The sequence below is a fragment of the Haliotis cracherodii genome, unplaced genomic scaffold (assembly GCF_022045235.1).
Source record: "Haliotis cracherodii isolate W230 unplaced genomic scaffold, xgHalCrac1.p SCAF_40, whole genome shotgun sequence".
NCBI lineage: Eukaryota > Metazoa > Mollusca > Gastropoda > Lepetellida > Haliotidae > Haliotis > Haliotis cracherodii.
This window is the reverse complement of record NW_027266298.1, coordinates 18,943-40,157: the sequence shown is the minus strand read 5'-3', so window position 1 is coordinate 40,157 and position 21,215 is coordinate 18,943. Positions and strand designations below refer to the sequence as shown.

Here is a 21,215-nt window from a genome sequence, read left to right as displayed (position 1 = left end):
ACTTAAAATTTTGAAAGAAAAAACGTTGACAACAAAGGGTGTCAGTATGTTGTCCCGATAGTATTGTTTGGTGGCCATTCCTTGCACAATATGTATTGGGATGGGGTCAGTCGTAGTGATGCCAGGTCGCAGGTTCACATTGACTTACGTTCACTTTGATGTTCACTTCCTATCAAGGAAGTTCAAAGCCAATCATGACTCACTGAAAAACATGGCACATGGCCAGCGATCATTACCCATGATGTGACGGTGTGTACACCATTGACGTCTGTCAGCACTATAACGATGTGTAATACCCCCAATCTGCTGGGCGACGCTCTTCTGTGCTCTTCGCGCTCTGAGGGAGCGCCATAGGTTTCCTAACTTTTCGGCTATCTTGGGGTTACGATCTGATTATGATCAGATAGCGACTTGAAGACCCTTGACATAAACAACCCAAAATTTTCGCGATCTTGCACGATCAGTTCCAAGTCCTTTTGCGATCCAAGGCAATCAGGATGCGATCCAGTGGCTCTCTATCATTGCGATCTAATGCACTCTACTCCCATCCGAGAGCGTTCTACGCGACATGTAGAGATCCACTGGCACTCAATTAGCGCTCTATGGGATCCTATAGCGACCCCATTGCCGAATTTTGGGTCCAATCCTACAAAAACTCGTAACGTTCTGAGGCACTCAGTTCTACGCTTGGTAGCAGAGGGACAGGTCCTTGTCTTCCGTGGCGAGCCGTCGAGCATGGAGATGAGCTGCATGTAGACGATTTCTAATCACCTGACCCATGACTTGCACTCTAACAGCCTGATGCAAGTTGGCAGCTATTTGATTCGCCGTTTGAGATAGATATAGTATGATTTCGGATCAACTGACCCTATACTCTTGTCGTTGACCTTGGATGCCCGGATGTTGGTTACTGTTCCATAGTCTGCTTGAGTGAGTAAGTGAGCATGACACTTACACACAAGGCTGAAAGTTAACAGCACACAATGATTGTGTAACTATTCGATGCTCATAAAAATACTTTTGTTTCACCGCTTATACAATGCCACAGCTTACTGGAAATAAATGTCTACGCGCCATGGGCTGGCTGCAAACAGGAATTACGCAAAACGAAGATGCCAAACATTTCAATGTTCATCAAAACACGATATCATCTTTGTGGAGACGTTATGAACAGCAAGGAAACATTCATGGCTTGCCACGGACCGGTTGTCCACGTGTGACGTCACGTCAACAAGACAACCCTATTCTGTGGATGCATCAAAGGAATTGATACTAAACTGGAACATTAACAGCTTGGACAATTATTAGGTTCATACCAGTTATGGCAGAGCCGTATGCAAGAAGTTGAGGGGCCACAACATCCTGGGGGGATGAGATGTTGTCTATGACAGGAGTATTTTTCACCACCCCTTTGTTAGAGCTTGTCACTCTTCTTCTTCTTACCAGGTGTGGGTTTTATCAATGAATTATGATAAAACATTGATTAGACAAATGATCAAATATTATGTTGCTATTTTCAAAAGCATAACATTTACACCACTTTATATGAAGCAAATCGTTTTCCATGAGTAGATATAAAATTTATCCTGAAAGTTTACTTGACTTTTCCTTCTTAATGTGTTTTCACAGTTACGCTGTACTTGGCAAAAAAGGGAGGACGTGTGTTGAGAGTTACCTTCCATGACACCTCCTCATGGTGTCATGAAACATCCTGGATCTGTACACTTATACCCGACAAATACTCCCCCGATATCAACCATCACAAATTCCGACAACGGTTATCTGCGTTGAAGGAGCAGTTTGCAACTCATGGACGCCTGACCAGCATACAGTTCGACCGGTGGATGTTTGTCTTCGGACATGAGACAGAGGATATAGCCGATGATATGCTGTGTAGATATACAAGTCTTAAAGAAATCATTTTGAAGTTTATCCAAGAATTTGATGCACGTGTCACGGATATCACAATGAAGTCGGAATCAATGAAAGTAGATGCAGCAGCAGCGAGGAAAGACCAAGGTATTGTATTGTACTTGTATACTTAGAGTGTATCATGTTTGTATTTGTACTGATGTCTGTGTAAGGACAGACTATTGATATTCAACTTGTATAGTTGGATGTTGTTTCATGGCGCCAAACGCTGGTCTGTATGTGTATGTAACTTGTGTATTGATTCAGGTTCATATCAATCCAATTCAGTATCAAGCGCTTATAGGAAACGAGTTGTCTGCAAGTTACTTGCACTTAAATTTGAAACATTATATGTGTGAGGATATTAATCACTGCTGACGTTTCACTAAATTGGAGCAAATATCCGGAAGTAATCACGCGAGTGTCTTTTGAGATGGTTACTATCCTGGGGCAGTTTAAAAATTGGTGCTTCTCGAGATGCTAAAAATTGAAGAGAACCGCTTTGGGGTTGATGTTTCGTAGTTTCATGTGCTGTGTCATTTTTTAATGTAAAAAAGGTTATCACGCGATTGTGCTTTGGGATTGTTTATATCCTAAATTTAGAGTGAGTGAATGAATATTGCTTAACGCCGCATCAGCAATTTTGCAGCTATTCGCGGCGACCTAAATTTAGAATGCACATTGTATTTTGCAAGCTTTGGAGAGCTAAATACAAAGTGTTTATTCCTAATACGTCGTGTTGTAGTGGATGGAGCGTCTGCCCGGAAGAATGTCGATGGTTTGATCCCTCTCATACCAAAAGACGTCGACACATGTGCTTGTTGTTACTCTGCCTAGCGCTCGTCATTAAGGGGATAAAAGAAGGACTGGTCTGCTCAGAGTCAGTATGCAAGGGCGTTCATGTTAAACTGTGGCATGGTATCTCAGTAGGCTAGCACTATAAAACTGGCATTAGTCCGGACTAGTACAAGCAGACACTCACATATGTGTACTTACACTATAAAATATGTGTTTAGAATATAAACACATACAAGACATGTTCCGATCTAAACATGTTTAGGAATGTATTTAAATGCAAAACGGTATTTAAATATTAGATAGACAGCTTGGACCATCTATGGATACTGGAATAGATAGCCAGTGTAGAGCAGCTATGTCGGAAACTGGAATAGATAGCCAGTGTAGAGCAGCTATGTCGGAAACTGGAATAGATAGCCAGTGCAGACCAACTATGTCGGAAACTGGAATAGATAGCCAGTGTAGACCAACTATGTCGGAAATGGGAATAGATAGCCAGTGTAGACCAACTATGTCGTAAATGGGAATAGATAGCCAGTGTAGAGCAGCTACGTCAGAAACTGGAATAGATAGCTAGTGTAGACCAACTATGTTGGAAACTGGAATAGATAGCCAGTGTAGACCAACTTTCGGATACTGGAATAAATAGCCAGTGCAGACCAACTATGTTGGAAACTGGAAGAGATAGCCAGTGTAGACCAACTATGTCAGAAACTGGAATAGATAGCCAGTGTATACCAACTACGGATACTGGAATAGATAGCCAGTGCAGACCAACTATGTTGGAAACTTGAATAGATAGCCAGTGTAGAGCAGTTATGTCGGATACTGGAATAGATAGCCAGTGTAGACCAACTATGTTGGATACTGGAATACATAGCCACTATAGATAAACTTTGTTGGAAACTGGATCTGTCTCGGAGACAGCGGAACGAATTCGTGTGTTAAAACAACGAAAGGTAGCAGCCAAATCTGGTTGTGCAAAAGCTAGGAATAATCTTACTACTTTGATAGAAAGTCAGGATCAACCATCACAGAAAGAGGGAAGTAATGGTGTCGACCAAATGAATGCTCATTTTGTGAAAGCAAAGGATGTTATGGTATATTTTAAACTGGAAGAATGTGGTAATGTTAAAAAGTTGGATCAAGAAATAGATAATTTTGAGGAGGAAAATAAATTAACTCTTGAATCTGTAAAGGGATATTTGCAAAGCAGATCAGGGTCTAACTGTTCAGGAAATAGCTCTGTGTCCAGTAGAAGGTTAGGCAGGCTATATTGCATACCAAGAAGATCTCAAATTATAAAACAACAAAGTGTTGTATCTCAGCAGCTATCTGAAGTAGCCGACCATGAACATTTGGTCTTTGAAGGACACAATCATGGTCAGAAGGATGAGCTAGCATTGCATGTTGGTAGAACAAAATGCCCAGGTAAGTCTGATAATAAGGCCATAGGGAATGACATGTGGAAACAGTTGAAACGTGTGTCGATACCTGTATTCTCAGCTGATATAAAAACATATCAAAGTTAGAAGGCTGCTTTTATGATTTGCATTGATCAATACCAAGCCACACTTGAGTACAAGTTGTTGCAATTATGCCAATTTCTCTCGGGCTAAGCGTTGAAATCAATTCAGTCTTTAGGCCACAGCTCAGTAGCTTATGATGTTGCACTAGAACGTCTTGAAAGAAAGTTTGGTGGGAAGAGGCGGCAGATTGCAATCCGAATTGAGGAAATTAGTAATTTCAAGCCAATTCCTGAAGGCCATGTTCAGGATCTAGAAAAAAACTGCTGTCATTTTGGATGTTGCAGTCGCAAACATCAGAGACTATTACAGACTATGCATAATGAAAACTCTGGAAAGAATGGGTTCATTGACAAAATGTCGCGTACCTACCAAAACAGAGATATAGCTAAACCACAAGTTGATAAGTCAGTGGTAAATTTTGGTCACGATGCAGAAAAATCAAAATCCCAAAAACGTGATCAAACTGAAACATCTCATGCGACAATGCCACCGACGTCAAACACTTTGATAGTTCTTCGCACTGTCCAGTGGTATTGAAAAATGGGACCATTACAGTAAACGCTTTGTTGGATGATGCGAGCACAAAGTCTTACATTAATGCCGACATGGCAGTTGAGTTGGGTATACAGGGTGAGCCAGAGAAGATCTTTGTAAATGTTTTAAATGGTCACACAGAATCGTTTGAGACAAAACCAGTAGAATTTAAGCTTGAAAGTATCAGTGGTGATCTTAGTATTCAGATGTCTGCAATGGCAACTAATGCTGTGACTGGCAAGTTGGAAGCGATTGACTGGCAAAAGCATAGCAACAAATGGACACATTTGTAAAGTGTACCATTCCCAAAAGTATCAAAGCCTTGCATGGTTGAATTGCTTACCGGAGTTGATCATTTGGATTTGCACCAGTCGTTTAGAGAGGTGACTGGGCATCCTGGTGATCCAGTTGCAAGACTTACCCCACTTGGATGGAAATGCATAGGTCGCTTATCTGATCAAGGTAAATCACTACTGACCTGTCTTTTGTCGGAACTCCCTAAAATGTTTTTGGATTGTGCTGTCACTGGCATGCGAATGCATCTAATCTAAACTGACATGATAGATTTTCTCTTGTCATCATGTGTTCGCAGAAACAGCGCCTGGAGGGACGACTGATCATGACGTACCATGCAAAGACAAACCTGAGGTCGATGAGGACGTCTCTCACTCACATCCCCAGAAGAAGGAAGGTGACGATGTCTTCTCTTCTCTGTCACATTCCAATACTTACATGTACATGTACATTGACTCACTCCAGTGTTGACAGTGAGTAGATAGAGTTGACATGTACATTGACTCACTCGAGTGTTGACAGTGAGTAGACAGAGTTGACATGTGCATTGACTCACTCCAGTGTTGACAGTGAGCAGATAGAGGTGACAAGTACATTGACTCACACCAGTGTTGACAGTGATTAGATAGAGGTCAGATGTACATTGACTCACTGCAGTGTTGACAGTGAGTAGATAGATGTGACATGTACATTAACTCACTCCAGTATTGACAGTGAGTAGATAGAGGCGACATGTACATAGACTCACTCCAGTGTTGACAGTGTTTAGATAGAGGTGACATGTAGATTGACTCACTCTAGTGTTGACAGTGAGCAGATCGAGGAGACATGTATATTGACTCACTCCAGTGTTGACAGTGTGTTGATAGAGCTGACATGTACATTGACTTACTCCAGTGTTGACAGTGAGTAGATAGAGCTGACATGTACATTGACTCACTCCAGTGTTGACAGTGAGTAGATAGATGTGACATGTACATTGACTCACTCCAGTGTTGACAGTAAGTAGATAGAGCTGACATGTACATTGACTTACTCCAGTGTTGACAGTGAGTAGATAGAGGTGACATGTACATTGATTCACTCCAGTGTTGACAGTGAGTAGATAGAGGTGACATGTACATTGACTCACTCCAGTGTTGACAGTGAGTAGATAGAGTTGACATCTACATGGACTCACTCCAGTGTTGACAGTGAGTTGATAGAGGTGAATCTACACTGACTCTCTCCAGTGTGGACAGTGAGTAGATAGAAGGTACACGTACATTGATACACTCCAGTGTTGACAGTGAAGAAATAGAGGTTGACATGTACATTGACTCACTCCAGTGTTGACAGTTAAGAGATATAGAGAGGTGAAATGTACATTGACTCACTCCAGTATTGACAGTGAGTAGATAGAGGTGATATCTACACTGATTCTCTCCAGTGTTGACAGTGAGTAGATAGAGTTGACATCTACACTGACTCTCTCCAGTGTTGACAGTGAGTAGAAAGAGTTGACATCTACATGGACTCACTCCAGTGTTGACAGTGAGTAGATATAGTTGACATGTGCATTGACTCACTCCAGTGTTGACAGTGAGTAGATAGAGATGACATGTACATACACTCACTCCTGTGTTGACAGTGAGTAGATAGAGGTGAGATGTACATTGACGCACGCCAGTGTTGACAGTGAGTAGATAGAGGTGAGATGTACATTGACTCACTCCAGTGTTGACAGTGAGTAGATAGAGGTGACATGTACATACACTCACTCCAGTGTTGACAGTGCGTAGATAGAGGTGACATGTACATATACTCACTCCAGTGTTGACAGTGAGTAGATAGAGGTGACATGTACATTGACTCACTCCAGTGATGACAGTGAGTAGATATATTTGACATGTACATAGACTCACTTCAGTGTTGACAGTGAGTAGATAGAAGGTACACGTACATTGATACACTCCAGTGTTGACAGTGAGTAGATAGAGCTGACATGTACATTGACTCACTCCAGTGTTGACAGTGAGTAGAAAGAGGCGACATGTACATAGACTCACTCCAGTGTTGACAGTGAGTAGATAGACTTGAGATGTACGTAGACTCACTCCAGTGTTGACAGTGAGTAGATAGAGGTGACATGTACACAGACTCACTCCAGTGTTGACAGTGAGTAGATAGATGTGACATGTACATTAACTCACTACAGTATTGACAGTGAGTAGATAGAGGTGACATGTACATGGACTCACTCCAGTGTTGACAGTGAGTAGATAGAGATGACATGTACATACATTCACTCCAGTGTTGACAGTGAGTAGATAGAGGTGAGATGTACATTGACGCACGCCAGTGTTGACAGTGAGTAGATAGACTTGACATGTACATATACTCACTCCAGTGTTGACAGTGAGTAGATAGAGGTGACATGTACATACACTCACTGCAGTGTTGACAGTGCGTAGATAGAGGTGGCATGTACATTGACTCACTCCAGTGTTGACAGTGAGTAGATAGAGGCGACATGTACATAGACTCACTCCAGTGTTGACAGTGAGTAGATAGAGGTGACATGTACATACACTCACTGCAGTGTTGACAGTGCGTAGATATAGGTGGCATGTACATTGACTCACTCCAGTGTTGACAGTGAGTAGATAGAGGCGACATGTACATAGACTCACTCCAGTGTTGACAGTGAGTAGATAGACTTGAGATGTACGTAGATTCACTCCAGTGTTGACAGTGAGTAGAAAGAGGTGACATGTACATTGACTCACTCCAGTGTTGACAGTGAGTAGATAGATGTGACTTGTACATTGACTCACGCCAGTGTTGACAGTGAGTAGATAGACTTGACATGTACATATACTCACTCCAGTGTTGACAGTGAGTAGATAGAGGTGGCATGTACATTGACTCACTCCAGTGATGACAGTGAGTAGATATATTTGACATGTACATAGACTCACTTCAGTGTTGACAGTGAGTAGATAGAAGGTACACGTACATTGATACACTCCAGTGTTGACAGTGAGTAGATAGAGCTGACATGTACATTGACTCACTCCAGTGTTGACAGTGAGTAGAAAGAGGCGACATGTACATAGACTCACTCCAGTGTTGACAGTGAGTAGATAGACTTGAGATGTACGTAGACTCACTCCAGTGTTGACAGTGAGTAGATAGAGGTGACATGTACACAGACTCACTCCAGTGTTGACAGTGAGTAGATAGACTTGAGATGTACATTAACTGACTCCAGTATTGACAGTGAGTAGATAGAGGCGACATGTACATAGACTCACTCCAGTGTTGACAGTGAGTAGATAGAGATGACATGTACATACACTCACTCCAGTGTTGACAGTGAGTAGATAGAGGTGAGATGTACATGGACTCACGCCAGTGTTGACAGTGAGTAGATAGAGGTGAGATGTACATTGACGCACGCCAGTGTTGACAGTGAGTAGATAGAGGTGAGATGTACATTGACGCACGCCAGTGTTGACAGTGAGTAGATAGAGGTGAGATGTACATTGACGCACGTCAGTGTTGACAGTGAGTAGATAGACTTGACATGTACATATACTCACTCCAGTGTTGACAGTGAGTAGATAGAGGCGACATGTACATTGACTCACTCCAGTGTTGACCGTGAGTGGATAGAGGCGACATGTACATTGACTCACTTCAGTGTTGACCGTGGGTGGATAGAGGCGAGATGTACATTGACTCACTCCGGTGTTGACAGTGAGTAGATAGACTTGACATGTACATTGACTCACTCCAGTGTTGACCGTGAGTGGATAGAGGTGGCATGTACATTGACTCACTCCAGTGTTGACAGTGAGTGGATAGAAGCGACATGTACATATACTCACTCCAGTGTTGACAGTGAGTAGATATATTTGACATGTACATTGACTCACTCCAGTGTTGACAGTGAGTAGATAGAGGTTGACATGTACATTGACCTACTCCAGTGTTGACAATGAGTAGATAGAGGTGACATGTACATTGACTCACTCCAGTGTTGACAATGAGTAGATATATTTGACATGTACATTGACTCACTCCAGTGTTGACAGTGAGTAGATAGAGGTTGACATGTACATTGACTCACTCCAGTGTTGACAATGAGTAGATAGAGGTGACATGTACATTGACTCACTTCAGTGTTGACCGTGAGTGGATAGATGTGACTTGTACATTGACTCACTCCAGTGTTGACAGTGAGTAGGTAGAGGTGACATGTACATTGACTCACGCCAGTGTTGACCGTGAGTGGATAGAGGCGACATGTACATATACTTACTCCAGTGTTGACATTGAGTAGGTAGAGGTGACATGTACATTTACTCACTCCATTGTTGACAGTAAGTAGATAGACTTGACTTGTACGTAGAATCACTCTAGTGTTGACAGTGAGTAGATAGACTTGAAATGTACACAGACTCACTCCACTGTTGACAGTGAGTGACTGTACTACCATGCAACCTCTTGGCCCACACCTAGGCGATTTTTCCTTCAAAAAGTGTGCAAATATATCTGTATAGCTGCACATTTATGAAACTCCGCCTCGTTACCTGGAAGGTGATTTGTCATTTGCCAGTACTGACCACGCGTCTCCCGCCATGTACACCAAAAACAATGTAACACAAAAAGAACTTTGTTTCAGGTCAACATATCAGACTATATCAAAACATAACCATCACAATGAAGTACAACGTTGATGTAACAGTTCGCCTCTTTAACAAATACCTCAATACGAAACAACATTCTCCCTCGCCGTTATGTGGCTTATATATTTCCGAAACGGCCTCAAATTGAATTCTCTCACACAATAACTCACTCACTCTTTCACTCACTCACTCAGTCAAGGTATAATTAGTCCTCGCCGTTATGTAGCTTGCATATTACCGATACAGCTTCAGATTGAATTCTCTCACTCACTCACTCACTCACTCACTCGCTCACACACTCACTCACTCATTCACTCACTCACTCTCTCCATCACTCTCTCCCTCACTCACTCACTCACTCACAAGCGAAAGTATTCTTTTTTCGAAAGGCGTCTTTTAACCACAATATAGATTTTTTCCAAAATAAAGACGCACAGTGATAAGGTAAATTTGGTTAACCAATGCAGTAGGCTTAATTTAGACCTTAGCCTGCAATTTGGATCAAAATGAGGCCAGTTTACATATTATTTAACTGTCAGCTAATGATCGACGCTCCTGTGATGTTTACACAAACAAACAATTAGGAATATTATTCATGTTCACTTTATTTTTATTCCCTGTGATATGTAAGTCAATCTCGTCATTATTAAGTCTATCTTAGAGTGGCGATTGGCTGGGTGGTGTCAGGTTTGGGCCTAGGTCAACTAGCGCTTGATCTGTACAAACAGTCGAGCGCCAAACTATGCCATGCTCCTAGCCAGACACGTCACAATGACGTCATAGGTCGCACCTTGGCGGCCGTAGTGTCGCCGGTCAAGGCACTTCATGACCGGCAGTGAGATGTGTCACTCGTGTTAGGGCGTAATCAGTGGGTAAGTTATCTATTTCTACTTTTAGGAAATTAGATGAAACAGAAATTGTACATATAGTAAGATTGATGTACAGCAGAATGAATGTTGTAGGAATCAGGTGCTTGCTTCACACAGTGTTTACACCCAGACAGTTGTTCAGCCTGTCACCGGGGAGAAACAAACGTCTGGATGTAAACATTTCTAAATAGCGTTTCAACCGATAGGCTTGTTCTATTTTATCAGTTCTGTTTTATTAATCTTTGTCACCTTATTTTGTCACATATGTGTACCCTTGTTCTTTATCAAAACAAACACTGTCTAACACATGAAGTACTGTTGTGTGGGCTGCAGTTTCGGCCTCAGATAGTAAGCTTATCTGTGATGATTGTACTACCGCCATCGCTCGGTCCATGATAACTATGACAGCGCTACATAGGAAAGTTTGCCCGACATAGAATTACAACTGTGTTGCACAAGCTCCGAGTCAAGTAGACCTGTTCCTCTTCACGTTGCTTTATCATTACATTGTCATAACTGAAATATTAATCTGTTTACTGACGTATGTCGACATTTGAATTTAAGGAATTACCGAAAACACCATAAACACTGCAACCCGACACACCAATCGATGTAAAATTATGCCCTGAGTAAACGCCGCATCTAACGTAAAAATAATGTTTTTATTACATAATGTTCCCATGTCAACAGGACGATTATTTGTGTCGTTAGAAAATAGAAATTGGAATTATTGCAGTGTTTTCATAGACATGCCAGAGGTATCGCCTTAAGACGAGAGTAGATTTAATTGCAACAATTTCAGTATAAATAATGCAGTATTAAGTTAGAGTCTCTGAATGAACATTATCTTCTGATTAAGACAGACGTTGAAATGCACCACAAATTTATTACTACACTGGTGGGCGCCAGTCCGTTCTGGTCAAAATCTATAACAGTGTGCACTGATTCCCACACCTAGCAACTATACATCTGATTGATGGTTTTACATATGCTTGATTTTCAATTGAAATTATCTCAAGGTAGAGATATTGTACTAACGCTTTAATAGTCAGCAATTTAAGAATACTTCTGCATATATCGATCTATATTATTTTTAAAACATTCCAAATCAGATTGCCCCAAACTGCTGATGTCTTACTTAGACATCTTAGCTTCAAACATGGTAGGAGTCTGTCATGTCTTTCCAAATTCATTCCTTAACCCTGTTTTCATTGAACCAATTCATTTTTACACAAAATAACCCAACCACAGATTATATTCGACAAACTGTTGCAGGAAACTGTGATTGTTAGAAAGACATTATCAAGTTTCTTGTATCAAGAATCAGTTCTTTTAATTTTCAATCAGACATCATAATACAAACTCATAATACATAATACAGACTTTCAGTTTGTTTCTGTTGTATGTTTGTGTTCTGAAAGAAAATAACAATATTTTCAGTTACTCAAACGTTTTAACGCAGAGAATCGAAGCAATAGATATATATCTCAGTAAGTAAGAACAAAGGCAGTGGATATTCAAACATAAGAAATTGGATTCATGACGTGTTTCATGTCATGATGTATAAAGACACACGGGGCAGATGAGCAACAATCTCGGTGTGTGTTGTACGAGGGATTTATCCAGGATTCTAAACTGAGACAAATTGGGAGCAAAGCATTATTTCGTTCAAAATTTGGATTATTAAGTTGTTAGTTTCTTAAATTCAGTGTTTTTTGTAACATTGTATTTAACAATTGTAGGATCAGTGTAATAATATAAAACAAAGCATTAAAACTCTTCCTGTGTGTTGTCCTGGTATCAGTGGAATACAGCTTACCCCCACAAAGCCGTACGGTTAGACGAATAAGTGATAGATATATTAACATGGATCGGGACTGTTTTTATTCCGATTTGGGAATCTTTACGGACATTTGCTGTCGAATATCGGCTTCTTAGCAGGTCCATATTTATTGATAATAATGCCTATGTTACTTTTTATCATGTCATTTATATTATGTCATTTATATTATGTCATTTATATTATGTCATTTATATCATGTCATTCATATTATGTCATTGATAGCCTCGGTGTAAAATAGGTTTTCGGCAACCCATGATTGCCGTAAAAGGCGACTATGCTTGTGAGAGGCGACTAACGGGACCGGGTGGTCAGACTCGCTGACTTGGTTGATGCATGTCAACGTATCCCGATTGCGTGGAACGATGCTCATGATGTCAGTCGCTCGATTGTCTGGTCCAACCTCGTTTTTTTACTGACCGCTGTCACATACCTGAAATATTGCTGAGTAAACAATATTTGTCGAATGGCAATAGGTTATCTGAGGCCAGTATTGATTATGCTTTTCCTATGCTATATATAGTTTTCTGACCACCATATTCTGTTTCAGCCTCGAGTGATCCGAGTTTGAAGCCACTTGTAAAGGGACAAGATTCTGATCGACGAGGTAGGTGGGGGAACCCAGCATGTGGTAGATCGTGTCATTGTCCAACTTTGTATGATATTTGGTAAGATCATCATGTCAGCCAAGGCTAGGGGGATTCTACCCCGAAAATGTCCTATAAACAGTTTCTGCAATTTGATACATGTTTTATCCTATTAATTTATCAACAAATCAACAATTGCACTAATAGTATCATCATTGTTTTCATAAAGGTCAATTCAACAAGCAGGTGTATTGACACGCCGGATAGATGAACAACAATGTTGTATTTTTATGAGAGTCATTTAATCTATTTGACAATCACAAAACTATATATTTACACATTTGCTATAATAAACGTATTTCGAATCTAGTTCTGTAGTAAACGTTTCAAAAGGCTTCAAACTTGTGGAATGGCAATAACTGGTCTGTGGCCAATATTTATAATGCTTATGTGTTATATATAGTTTTCTAAACAACATATTCTGTGTTTCAGCCTCGAGTGACCGGAGCCGGCGCAGGAGGTATCCACGGCTCTCCACTGCTTCACACGGTAGGTGGGAGAACCCAGCAGGCAGAAAGCTCACTCCTAACCCTTCATACATACAGTGTATTCAATGAACAAGCTCATGTAAAGCAGTGTAAATATAAATATCATATTATCTTAATAATTTGAGACAGCAGTTGTACTGACAGTGTCTGACTAATATCTTATAAAGCAAACAAACGTTAACATTCCCCAGCCCTACACAGAATATTGTTACAACTACTGGATGTAGAAGAAAGCACTTGAACAAATGTCACGTGAATAGATTAATCTTAGTTCAATATATGAACCACTCCCCTCATTGTTATAGTGTTGTCATCCACACAGGAAGTGGTTCATCATGTATCGATGTTCCTGTCACTTATCAACACTTCGAGGTGTGAACACAGTAGATGTAGGACAAAGATGTCTGGATGAGTACAGAGTTTACTTTGTGTTACAGTGACTCCATCACGAGCAGACCGCGAGCACCTCCACTACGCCAGCTTGGCCGGGGACCTGGAGGAGGTGAAGCGGCTCCTGTCTACACCGGGAGTCGACGTCAACAGTAGAGGAGAGTGGAGCATGACACCGGTGATGGAGGCAGCACGGCGGGGACACAGAGACGTGGTGGAGCTCCTGGTGAGTGAAGGGGCTGATGTGTCACTGGTGGACGAGGACGGTGACAACATCCTTCACCTCGCCTGTATGAGAGGAGATGTGGAGACGGTGAAGTATGTGCTGTCTCTGCACGTGGTGGACATCAACAGTAGAGGAAGGGGGAGCAGGACACCGGTGATGAGGGCAGCATACTGGGGACACAGAGACGTGGTGGAGCTCCTGGTGAGTGAAGGGGCTGATGTGTCACTGGTGGACGTGGTCGGTAACAACATCCTTCACCTCGCCTGTTGGGGAGGAGATGTGGAGACGGTGAAGTATGTGCTGTCTCTGCACGTGGTGGACATCGACGCCAGGAACAAGTGGGGGCAGACAGCGGCGGACTGGGCGAGACTCTGGGGACGTCAGCCAGTGGTGGAACTGCTGAAGTCCCGCGGTGCTCAGTGACGTCAGTGTCGTGTTTGTGTAGACGGTGAAGGAGGACATGTTGTTACAGACAGTGACGTGGTGTGCCGTGCACGTCGTCGTGTTATATATTCCCGGATTTGGTGAGAATGTTTGTTGTGTTTGAGGATAAATAAAACTTGTTGAAAATATTTTGAGACATTTTTTCATTTGTTGTGTTTGGAACTTCGCATTATAAGGTAGGTGAATTGTTAACAGAGTGTAAATATTGATGATGTGTGATTATCATGTGAACACTGCATCTCGTGATACAATTAGTCTGTGATAATTGTATGTGAGGAGTTTATAATTAATCATGAAACACACAACAAACTGTTTGTTTACATCTCGCTGCACTCGGTGACATCAGACTGAGGCGAGGTTCGCCCAGCTGACGTGGCGCCAAATGTACAATGGCGGTGACGTCACACTGTCCATGACGTCACGGCATTGCGGTCAAGGTCGTGCACCAAAGTGACCGGCTGTTTTCTCTGCCAAAACAGGGCGGCACAATGCAGGCTTCATGGCATATGCATACAACACTTTGTGGTAGATAAAGTCTAACAAAGGCAGATATATACATCTATATCTATGGTGTTACTTTTAATGTGCAAATTATTGCTGTTTGAATTTAAAAAAAATAAAAGCGGCAAAACCTTTTCCATATTCATAAGAAATCGCTGTCGATTTTACACTTCCGTCAATATCATGAGCGTGTGTTTATCCCTCGTGCTGCCTGGCCGTCAGTCGCAGTTTCCAAGTCGTAACATTGTATCAAAAGTGTAACAACGTTCTTATTTCTTCACACAGTGTAACCAAATAAAATAACATGAACTAGCGTTGACTGCCTTCACCGATCAGTCATCGCCATTATTTCCATGGTACATTTAATTCTGAATTATTCCTTGTACAAATTTTACTGTACCAATAAAAACATTTTTTTGTGAAACTTTGAGCAAATGCACTTATTTCTATCATAGGAATATGATTCACTTGATTTCTGTTGTAACGGTACGATGGGGAATCAAAACAGTGGAAATTAAACTTTCACATCGATTACCAGTTATCGCCATCGTCTTAACAGCACGTGCCACGTGATCACGCGCACCGTTTCAGTTATACAAATTACATTACTTAGTATCTCGGGCATCCAACTCAATTTTGTTATTCATCAAAATGAATAAGAAATGCTAATAATAACTTGTCTCCAAACTGACAAAACACAACATTCCCCAAATTCGATCTAGATCCTTAACACTGTATGTACTGTGGATTTCGCGATTTTTATAGGGTTATGCAGCAATAGAAACTAACAGTTTTACTCCGCTAGACCTTAAAATGATAGCATATAGCACAACCCTGGGACAGACAATCCAGTGATTGATATCAGGAGCATCGATCCACGCAATTGGATACGATGACATGCATCAACCAAGTCAACGAGCCTGACCACTCAATCTTGTTAGTCACCTCTAAGACAAGCATGGGTTGCTGAAAACTTATTACAGTTATAAGCTAGGTTGACTCGTGATAATCCGTGGTGTGGTCGCAACACACCATCCATGTTTGTTTGTTGTTTAACGCCGCACTCAGCAAAAGTCCACCGGTAGGAAGGCTGTAAAACCAGTCTGGACCAGACAACCGAGTGATTCTGAGCATCGATTACGCAATTGGGATATGATGACATGCATCGACCAAGTCAGCGAGCCTGAAAATTCAATTTTTGTCTCGTTATTTCGATTATATTTTCGTAATTTCACTTAATTTATCGGTATTTCGATTATTTTCTTGTTGCTCCGAGGTTTTTCTCGTAATTTCGATTATGTTCTCTTTATTTCATTATTAAAGAGAAGTTTCGAATTTAAAATATAGATATTCTGCCAAAGTGGCATATAATTTGGCTTTCGTAAACACATGTGAACGCTGTGCGAGGATTGTGTTCACAGCACTGGGGCTTGTCACGTAAACATAAGCAGCAAGAGCACTGGCGGGGTTATCGGGTGGTCAGACTCGCTGACTTGCTGGATGCATATCATCGTATCCTAACTGCGTGGATCGATGCTCATGATGTCAATCACTGGATTGTCTGGTCCATACCCGATTATTTATAGACCGCCGTCATGTATCTGGAAAACATAATTATATTGCTCAGTGCGGCGCTAAACAACAAACAAACAAACATAGTGTAATAGTACTGACCCCTTACTGACCGTATATATCTTGCTGCTAAAGTTTGCCTAACAAGCCCCTATGGCACGACACGTACTGGGTCTACTAGCGACACTTAACTTGCGCAGGGATGGAGGTTATTAAATTACCTGATTGAGTAAGTTTAAGTCTAATACTGCCTAAAATGTGAGCGACATAGATATATATCAAATAGATGGGTTTATTTATTGAGACAATGTATGCAACAAATAGACGAATGGATCTCTCAAACTATGAGCAACTGCAACAGTGTACAATCTTAAGTTTGCTTTGTTTACATTTCAAACCAGTGTAGTTTTCCTAGCACAGCCTTCGTGTCACACCAAATGTATTTCAGCTAGACACTTTGTATTGGTGACAAAGACCATTTGTCATTTCATTCTAAAATGTATGAGGAATTCAGGGAAGCATGTATCGTAGATAAGTTTGAAATATACGGGTTTTTAATAGGTATCTTATGACCGGCACACTATCCAATATGGCGGAAAGTTCACATAATATTGGCGTTCGTGTTTGCGTATTTTCCCAAACATTCTAAACGATTCAATGGTTATAGGCGACATTTTAGAATGATGAGATTTGATAAAATCCCGATAGCCGTGATCACTCATATGCTTTTTTTTAAACTCATTTCCCCGAGTAAATACATCCGATATCCGACATTTAGGCCCTTATCGTGATTAATTAATATGTGTCCAAAATGGCAAGACTTACGATGTACCAAATTCTCAAGGGTCATTTCAGTAATGTTGCTTTGCCTTAAATGACAGTGGATGATATCACAGAACGGGGCCTTGTATTGTCTGCCTGATATAGTGTGACTTTTATTCGTCTTCAAAGTGAGGATTGGGAGGAGGGACATATATATGTCCCGTTGTCATCCAAGTTCACATCGGGCCGTACGTTTTGCAAATAGCTTCCATATAGAGTTGGTAACGCAGGGATATTATCGAAAAACAAATTGTCCCCGAATTTATAAAAAAATATATAATTATGCTTCAAATAACTGAAAAAAGTAACGATCTATTGCATTGTTCCAAGGTGTGTTTACAATGGTAGTATTCAGGCTCAACGTTTTAATTGAAACAATATCTGGTTTTGCTGTTAAGCTGAAACACATATACAGTAATCTCCCGAAGTTACATTTAGTCAGTCGGATCCGATAGTCTTTTTTTACCGTTTTGATTCGCTTTCGTGGCATTATTATTATTATTAAGAGTTATCGATTCGAACTTTTTCCGCTCTTTTATAAATGTTTTACAGAAAAAGTTGTTTCTAAAGTCAACTTTGTACACGGAATATTTCAGAAATAACACGACAGGTAAGGCGAAAACCAGTCGGTGGCACAACAACATTCATTTCGCTCTCTTTAGCATAACGTTAGTGTTTTCAAATGTTTCATTTCTTTGTCAAATGTTAAAATGATTTGAACTTTTTGTGTGAAAAGTAATAAAGACACATTACTACAATGTTTTGAACCGGCGCAGAAAGAAAAGAAGAAAATTAAAAACGAATAAGATGTGTCTTGATCTGTATTATTACTGCAGCATATAAACAATCGTGTGTGTAATATGCCGTGTTTGTGTTGTGTTTATCTTAATCCTCTATAAGCTTCCTGTTTAATTAATATATTTGTAGCAAATGTCGATGCCAACAGCAACTCAAACATCCTCGAATGGTGTAGAATAAGACTTTAGCAATCCATGCTTGCCGTAAAAGGGGACGATGCTGCATGTTACATCCCAATTGCGTGGATTGATGGTCATGATATTAATCACTGGATTGTCTGGTCCAGACTCGATTATTTACAGACCGCCGTCATGTAGCTGAAATATTGCCGAGTGCCGCGTTCAACAACAAACAAACCAACTGAAGGAAACTGAATGAAGCAGTGGTAAAATCTATCCATATATACAAACCTTGGATATCCTTTGGGTATACAAACTATACACAATTGTCTATTTTGGTTGAATGAAATATATAAAATTGTATATTGGGATTTTCCCTGTGTAACCACCTGATTTAGCCACCTGTATCAAACTTGCTCTTTCTACCACGATTTCAAAGAGCGTGCAACGCTTGGTCAGAAGTTGTTTTATCAAGGTTACAACATTCAAGGTCTCAGTGAAGTTTTCAAACAGTGCTATGGTAAAAATGTGGAGGAGAGTTCCAAATTTGACACACCAGTGCCAAAAATGATGTCCGATGCAATTCCCTAGTTTGACTTGTATCATACGTTCCAATGTTTCTTCAGGCGAACACTTGACTTGCCTGTGTATGTGTTTGTGACGCCTGTCACTGATTGGGCAGGATACGCTCACCTTTTCGCGAACACCTGGCATCATCACTATTTGATAGTTATTCATAAACACTTCCTCATGATATGGTCGGAATCGTACAATCGGCTCTGCTTATGGCAGATATTTCTTGTGGATATGGAAAGGGCTTGTCGCTGTTATTCCAAATTTCACCCAGAGATAAGGCGTGCCCGACGGTGACGTGGAAGCACAACTGGGCGAATGGCTGGTCGTCGGGGCATTGGTAAGCGTTTTTTAACGTTAAACTAAAGTGTTTTTATGAGGACGAGATAGCTAACCAATCATTGTGCGCTGTTCACATTACAAGAACAAGTGCTCCCAATAAACAAACAAACATCCAAAGAGAGCGCCACGCATATTGTAGTGTACATATTGTAATCTAAACAATAGCGAAGATCTGTATCTTTCACCTGTCCGACCCACACCTAGCCAGCTGCGTTCCTGTGATTCGTTCACACCTAGCCAGCTGCGTTCCTGTGATTCGTTCACACCTAGCCAGCTGCGTTCCTGTGATTCGTTCACACCTAGCCAGCTGCGTTCCTGTGTTTCGTTCACACCTAGCCAGCTGCGTTCCTGTGATTCGTTCACACCTAGCCAGCTGCGTTCCTGTGATTCGTTCACACCTAGCCAGCTGCGTTCCTGTGTTTCGTTCACACCTAGCCAGCTGCGTTCCTGCGATTCGTTCACACCTAGCCAGTTGTGTTCCTGCGATTCGTTCACACCTAGCCAGCTGCGTTCCTGCAATTCGTTCACACCTAGCCAGCTGCGTTCCTGCGACTCGTTCACACCTAGCCAGCTGCGTTCCTGCGACTCGTTCACACCTAGCCAGCTGCGTTCCTGCGACTCGTTCACACCTAGCCAGCTGCGTTCCTGCGACTCGTTCACACCTAGCCAGCTGCGTTCCTGCGACTCGTTCAAACTCATCCCTGATTCAGACTCGACATTCACTTCAAACACACACTTACTTCCCGTTATCTTGCCATTAACCACTTGCATTGGCCGCTTTTATCAAGTAACTTTTATTTCTAGACGTGTATTTCGGAAAGGCATTTCTGCTGATCACTCCAGAAATAGACATGAAGGAATATCCCTACAAGCAGTTGATCATGTTGACCTCGGTCAGAGGGAGACACCTCTTCCACTGATCTTCACAAGTTTAACGGCTAGTGCTGTTTGTAGTGCCATGGCAATCCCATGACGTGACAATAGGACCATGGCATTGTCCAGCTTTAAAAGTTATGTGACGTCCATGGGTAGGACTGATAACTTGGTCACGGTACCGTACACCTGTCAAATTGCCATCGATGACCAGTATGTGCTCTCCACATCATTACCCTCCCACCGACGCATGCGGAACGTTGACAAAACACCCTCACTGGACATGTGGACATCTGGGCATTGCACATCTTGTCTGTACCTAGCTACCGTCCCTCACTGCACATGTGGTCATCTAGGCATTGCACATCCTGTCTGTACCTAGCTACCGTCCCTCACTGGACATGTGGACATCTGGGCATTGCACATCTTGTCTGTACCTAGCTACCGTCCCTCACTGCACATGTGGTCATCTAGGCATTGCACATCCTGTCTGTACCTAGCTACCGGACTCACTCACTGCACATGGGGACATCTGGGCATTGCACATTCTGTCTGTACCTAGCTACCGTCCCTCACTGCACATGTGGACATCTGGGTATTGTACATCCTGTCTGTACCTAGCTACCGGACTCACTGCACATGTGGTCATCTGGGCATTGCACATCCTTTCTGAACATAGCCACATCCTGTCAGTATCCATAGACTGGGTAGTATGTATATCTGCAACCATATTACTAATTCATTCACCCGAATGTCAACAGCAATGGAAGCCAGGTTCTGCAGACAATTGCGTTGTTTCATGCAGGTGACATATGCTTTTGTTCTACCTGTTCCGTTTATTGAATTAATGGTAAGCAATAGATTGAATGATTGAGTATGGTTTAACGCCGCTTTTAGCAATATCCCAGCAATATCACAGCAGGGTACACCAGAAATGGGCTTCACGCATCATACCCATGTGGGGAATAGAAC

General features: G+C 41.6%; 2 protein-coding genes across 7 annotated transcripts in view; one reads left to right on the top strand and one right to left on the bottom strand.

Annotated features, from left to right (window-relative positions):
• LOC139441439 (fibronectin type 3 and ankyrin repeat domains protein 1-like) overlaps positions 1-14,753 on the top strand; it is a 28,375-nt gene extending 13,622 nt beyond the window's left edge. For all 6 annotated transcript variants that reach the window (XM_071222351.1, XM_071222352.1, XM_071222350.1 and 3 more), the window contains 5 exons: positions 1,630-2,019; positions 5,365-5,463; positions 12,999-13,055; positions 13,528-13,584; positions 14,021-14,753. In XM_071222351.1, the coding sequence (XP_071078452.1) occupies positions 1,630-2,019; positions 5,365-5,463; positions 12,999-13,055; positions 13,528-13,584; positions 14,021-14,622 (1,205 nt within the window). In that variant the 3' untranslated portion in view covers positions 14,623-14,753. The remainder of the gene's footprint in view (positions 1-1,629; positions 2,020-5,364; positions 5,464-12,998; positions 13,056-13,527; positions 13,585-14,020) is intronic.
• Positions 14,754-15,075: 322 nt separating this feature from the next.
• On the bottom strand, positions 15,076-20,069 carry LOC139441411 (enamelin-like). The gene is made up of 2 exons (XM_071222330.1): positions 19,556-20,069; positions 15,076-15,179 (listed from the first exon to the last, which is right to left on the bottom strand). The coding sequence occupies exons 1-2, from the start codon at positions 20,067-20,069 to the stop codon at positions 15,076-15,078; spliced, it is 618 nt and encodes a 205-aa protein (XP_071078431.1).
• Between the last annotated feature and the right edge of the window lie 1,146 nt (positions 20,070-21,215).

What these genes read in the sequence shown, in the direction of transcription:
- LOC139441411 (XM_071222330.1), bottom strand. Translation starts at nt 20,069, where the DNA reads ATGAGTTTGAACGAGTCGCAGGAACGCAGCTGGCTAGGTGTGAACGAG. An exon ending in GCTAGGTGTGGGTCGGACAG is followed by an intron (nt 15,180 to 19,555) that starts GTGAAAGATACA and finishes TGCCTTTGTTAG; the next exon opens with ACTTTATCTACCACAAAGTG.